The sequence below is a fragment of the Pristis pectinata genome, chromosome 10 (assembly GCF_009764475.1).
Source record: "Pristis pectinata isolate sPriPec2 chromosome 10, sPriPec2.1.pri, whole genome shotgun sequence".
In the NCBI taxonomy this organism is placed as follows: Eukaryota; Metazoa; Chordata; class Chondrichthyes; order Rhinopristiformes; family Pristidae; genus Pristis; species Pristis pectinata.
In genome coordinates this window covers 84073085-84079084 of record NC_067414.1, presented here as the reverse complement: position 1 = coordinate 84079084, position 6000 = coordinate 84073085, and the positions used below count along the sequence as shown (strand labels likewise).

Sequence of the window (6000 nt, the reverse complement as noted above, 5' to 3'; positions counted from 1 at the left end):
TGCAAAAGTGTAGAGAGTTCAGAGCAATGGGTGAGTTACTGAGTAGGGATAGGTGAGTGTAGGAAAACTTTGTAATTATTATATTGGGATGAGTTGACTTCCTCAGAAATGCAACAATATGTGTATGTGGAGCGGAAGCTTGTGTTTAGTTTGTGAACAATTACTCTACCATTGGTAGACCCAGTATCTCCATGTATGGCTTAGCATCATAATACCTTGGCATGGTACCTTGATGTTTTACAACATTAAATACAAGTTACTATTTTGATGATAGTCACTGATAATCTGCCCAACACGAGCACAAAAAAAATCTTCATATGAGGTCTGAGAATGAGGGAGAGGTAGAGTTTGCAAACAATTGGTACAAAAGTTAAAGGAAAAATTGCCATTCCTTGTAAAAGAACAAACTTAACTGTAGCATTTCAAGGTTGAATTTTAAACGTCAATACCTGGAGAAATATTTCTGAAGCTGCTTGCACTGGAACGCAATGATGGTGATTTCTTCAAGGCACCTGGAGTGGTTTCTTAAAAAAAAAGAAAATATTATATATCTAACAGTAAAAATATACCGCATATCTGTGTTGTCCTATTTTAGGAAGGTGCCAGGTTTTGTGTTTAAACAGCTGTTAATTATCACTGGTATTTCTTTGGTTTTTCAAGCCATTCAAGTTGATGTTACTGAGCCAGAAAGAAAATAAAGCAATTGGCACACATTTTTTAAAGATGGGTACAGTATTGTAGTGCTTATGTTATCAGTAGAACAGTACAGCAGGGGAACAGGGCCTTTGGCCCACATTGTCTCTGCTGACCATGTTGCCAATTTAATCCCCTCTGCCTGCAATGGTCAATGTTCCTCCAATCCCTGTCTGTTCAATGTGTCTGTCTAAATGTCTCTTAAGCATTACTATTGTATCTGCTTCCACCACCTCCCCTGGCAGCACTGTCCAGACACCTACCACTCTCTGTCAGAAAAAAACTTGCCTCACAAATTTCCCTTAAACTTTCCCCCCCTCACCTTAAACCTATGCCCTGTAGAATTTGACACTTACACCCTATACCTCTCATACGTTTATATACTTCTATCAGGTTGCCCCTTGGCCTCCAATGCTCCAGAGAAAAACGATCCAAGTTTGTCAGACCTCTCCTTATAGCTAATGCTCTCTAATCCAGGCAACATTCTTGTGAAACACATGCTGGCAGAACTCCGCGGGTCAGGCAGCATCTATTGAAGAAAATGGGTTGTTGACATTTCAGGTCGAGACCCTTCATCTGAACTGCTGGAGGAAAACTTCAAAGTAGGCACACCTTGAAGAGACTTTGCAGGGGAGCAGCAAAATGGAGACACAAGAGACTGCGGATGCTGGGACCTGGAGCAACACACAAGATGCTGGAGGAGCTTTCCTTGGAGCAGACTCGATGGGCTGAATGGCCTGCTTCTGCTCCCTTGTCTTGTGAGCATCTATGGAGGTGAATGGACAGTCGGCATTTCGGGTCAAGACCCTACATTTGAAGTACATGGAAAGAGGCTATTTGGCCCAACTGGTCCACACCGACCAAGATTCCCATCTAAGCTAGTTCCATTTGCCTGCATTTGTCCCGTGTCCCTCTAAATATTTCCTATCCTGTACCTGTCCAAGTGCCTAGTCTGTATCCCTCTATTTTGTCTATTCATGTCTGTTTAAATGCCTCTTAACTGTTGCTATGGTATCTGCTTTTACCACCTCCCATGGTAGTGCACTCCAAGCACCTACCACTCACTGTAAAAACAAAACTTGCCTCAAGTCTCCTCTAAACTTTCCCCCCTCACCTTAAACCTATGTTGTCTAGCACTTGACCAATGCACCCTGGCAAAATGACTATCTATGCCCGTCATAGTTTTAATATGAGGAAGAACACTTTCTACAGTGAGTAGAAATGGCCTATGATGTGGAGATGCTCAATGATTTCAAAAGGAAATTGGATAGGCTTTGTGGGAAATAAACATAAAGCTTTGAGGATAAAGTGGTGGAATGGGACCGATTAGATCACTATATAGAGAGCTGGCATGCACTCTTAACAGCCAAGTGCCCTCCTCTGTTGTTATACTTCTGGGATGTAGATAAATTCCATTGGCAATTAGCCTACAAAATAACATAAAACCTGGTTATTATGAAATCAATCAATCATTAACCACCAGTCACTTCAAGGGTTAATTCATTTACACGATTAAGTTGTTTGGTAGCAAGAGAAGCATTTATAAAAACATCCCAGCAGTTCAGAATATAACCTTGTGAAAGCCAACACACGTTGGTGGGCGACAAAATGTACTTCTAATTGGTGAAGAAATGCCAAGGTACAATGACTGTCTTGCTCTAAGTCCATTACCCTAAGACAGAGTTTTTACTGATGGATTTCCTTTCAATGCTTAATGAACAAGGTAATAAAACATCAAGCAAGTTAGACTTCCTCTGCGGCCAAACAATCCCCACTGCATCATTAGCCAGGAGCAGATGTCAGACATAATTTTTTATTTTGCAAGCTATAAAGTTACCCAGAGACTTGAACACAAAAATCTAGGCTGACATTCTGGTCCATACTGCTGTATGGTTGGCAATACTGTTTATCAGATGTGACATTAAAGCAAAAGTGTTCTCTGATTTCTCAGGAAAAGATTCCAAGGCACTAGTTCAAGGAAGACTAATGGGGTATTGTCAGTGTCCTGGCCAATGTTTATATTTCCATCAGCATCATCAAAACAGATTCTCTGGTTATCATATTGTTGCTCTGCACAGATTAATCTTTGCCTTTTAACAATGACTGCACTTCAAATGTATTTAATTGGCTGGAAAACATCTAAATGAGATCCCAAAGGAACTTAAAGGACCATTTGTGAAGGACATTATATATGAAAAAAATACTAAGGTACAATCTAAATTCTACATGATATAGGCTAGCAATGGTTGGATGATCACAAAATCTCAACAATGACAAACAGAAATATTCATTGGATGGCGAGATTGGATAAACTGGAAAAGAAAGTAAATTTTCTGTTTGAAGGCAAAACCAAATTTGGTGGGATATTCCTTGAGCTTCCTAGCAATCCACTTCCTAAGTAGTGAATTGAGGAAAAACAGGCAAACTTCAAACTTTTTTTTGCACTACTTCAGTTTGCACCACAATCTTTGCACCATTCTTCTGTTTTCGTGCTCGTTGTATTTATTATTACCATGTATACTGTTTACCCCCCTGTGAGCTTCACGCAATCATGCGAACAAGGAAGTTTATTGCACCCTGGTGTATATGACAACAAACTAATCTAATCTAAGGATATTTTTTAGGTACTACTTTTTCTGAAGTGCTGAATGTATTATAAAGTGTTTCAAATTAGAAACCGCGTAGATTGCAGAAAATAAAATTGGTGCTGTGTTTGCAACCAGTCCATGCTACAAGCCTGTCCAGGAGAGCAAATTCAAGTTTTAGCTTAAGGTGCAAAGGCAAATAAATAATGGAAAAATTGATTTAATGCTCTAATGCTTAAGGAACCTGATTGCCTTGAAGAAGTGCCAACATGTTCAGGTAGGTGAGTTTCTGAAGGAGGGTAGTGGGACCCTTAAAGGAGGATATCTCATAAAAAGCGAGGTAAGTTAATAAGCTTTTTGATGGTACCTTTCACCACCTCAGGTGCCCCAAAGCATTTCTCCAGCCAATTAAGTAACTTTTGTAGTTGCTGTTGTAATGTAGGAAAGATGTCAATTTGTGCAGAGAAAACTCCCACAAAAAACAAGTTTTTAAATTATATTGGTTAAGGGACAAATGAAAAATTGTACCTATATTATACCCAAACCTCTACATATGGGGCTGAGCCCCATGCCTCAGAAAGATCAGTCTATGCTACCAAATCAGCCTAATCCTTGGATAACCCAATAAATTCCACAACCTGCAAGCCATGCCGCAGCTGCGGTACACACCAAGGCAACAAGAAAGGTAACTTCAGGCACATAAAGAGGTGTAGAAGCTGCCAAGCAATGTACCAGTATCTTGCTCAGGTGGTATTGCAGATAGCTTGCATTCACAAAAGAACACGAGAAATAAGAGTAGTCCATTTGGCCTCTCAAGCCTGCTCTGCCATTCAACAAGATCAATGCTGATCTTACAGCTGAACGCCATTTTCTTGCCCTTTCCCCAAGCCCCTCGATTCCCCTACTATCCAGAAATCTATCAATCTCAGTTTTGAATACAATGACTGAGCCGCCACAGCTCTCCAAAGATTCACCACGCCATGAATGAAGAAATGTCTCTTTATTTCAGTCCTAACTGACCTAACACTTACTTTGAGACTGTGGTGAAATGATCTGGGTCATGACCAAAAAAAATTGGAAGCCAAGCAAATCGATTTTAGGACAGGTAAACGAAGTTTTGGCCAGAAGTTTAAGGGAGCATCTGAAAGGAGCAGAGAGCCGATATTTTTCAGAAAGATCTCGGCAGCTGAAAGCACAGATATGGCTTTCAGTGGCAGATGAGCTATGGCATGGCAGAGACAGGTAACAGTGGATGGTCCTGGTAATTAAGGGATTGGAACCTTAGTTCTGCTCAGGGCCAAATAGGGTGCAATGTTGCCACTAGTCTGTTAAAGTCCAAGGCAATGATGAGGGAGATAAATGGAGTTGGTGTCTGTGTGAGGTGGTCGGAAGAGACACGGCAAGGTGCACATGGAACCTAATGTTTTTGGATAATATCACTGGTGGGTGACATGTAGTTAAGGAATGGATTCCAGAGGTAGAATGGGAAGCAAAGGGAAACCATTACATGTGGCTATAGGAGCATATTAAAGATGAATATCTGAGTCTAGTCAATCCATGACACACTGTTGTAGCTCCAACATGCTGTGTTACTGCACTGCCTGCAATTTCCTTACATGCTGAACTGAACGTGGAGTACAGCTGCATTTGACAAATAGCATATGCAGATATCACTGACACAATGACACTGGTTATCTTTAATCTGTAGGGAAAAGTATCTTTGGTCTGACAAGTAAAAATGAAACTAAGCATCAAGGAAAATTAAGGAACTAAAGCAACTTGTAAATAACAGAGTATACATTCACTTTACCTGCAACACTGCTGTGAGATAGTGCTGCGTCAAAGTTATGCATCTGGCTTTGCAATTCATCAACCCGCTGGAAGGCATCCAGCTTCAAGCTGCGCTCATGAGACAGCTGACAACGTACCTAAGGACGAACAGGAAATCAGTTACCTTGCACAGCAATTGCTACTACCAATACAATTCTTAATTATTACGTCACAGTTATTTAAGGAACAAGAGCTAGAGCAAGGCCTAAAGCTAACAATAATTTGCTAAATTCAGATCACATTGTGCAAAAGACAGGGGTAATCTGGCTGATTACTGACAAAACCAAGATGAAGGTGAGATGAGATGAAATGAGATTTCTTTATTAGTCACATGTACATCGAAACACACAGTGAAATGCATCTTTTGCATAGAGTGTTCTGGGGGCAGCCCGCAAGTGTCGCCACACTTCCGGCACCAACATAGCATGCCCACAACTTCCTAACCCGTACGTCTTTGGAATGTGGGAGGAAACTGGAGCACCCGGAGGAAACCCATGCAGACACAGAGAACGTAAAAACTCCTTACAGACAGTGGCTGGAATTGAAGGATTTGGCAGTTTGCTACTGAATAACATTGTGGATATCTGCCTTATCGCTATAGTCTTTAAAGCTTTTGATATTCAAAAACAAAGATTTAAAGTTGATCTGATATCAACTATGTAAGAAGGTTTTAATTTTCTAACTTTGCAGGTAAAAGTGCTTCCTAGTGTCACCCCTGAACTGTCTGCCTCTAATTTTTAGGCTATGTCTTATGTTTCTAGACTCAATTCTTCTATTCTGTTGGCTCCCTTAAAGTCAAATTACCCTGTATGCTTTTAAAATTCCAGAATATACAATCCTAGTTTCTGTAATCCTCATAATTTAACCTTGAAATCCTGGTATCATTCTAATA

At 40.4% G+C, this 6000-nt stretch overlaps 1 protein-coding gene across 1 annotated transcript in view; it reads right to left on the bottom strand.

The window, feature by feature from the left end:
• Nucleotides 1–435: 435 nt before the first annotated feature.
• The window catches only part of LOC127575510 (coiled-coil domain-containing protein 162-like), a 40009-nt gene continuing 34444 nt past the window's right edge, over nt 436–6000 (bottom strand). The window contains exons 18-19 of the mRNA XM_052025444.1: nt 5089–5206; nt 436–524 (exon numbers count right to left, since the gene is read on the bottom strand). Of these exons, the coding sequence (XP_051881404.1) occupies nt 436–524; nt 5089–5206 (207 nt within the window). The remainder of the gene's footprint in view (nt 525–5088; nt 5207–6000) is intronic.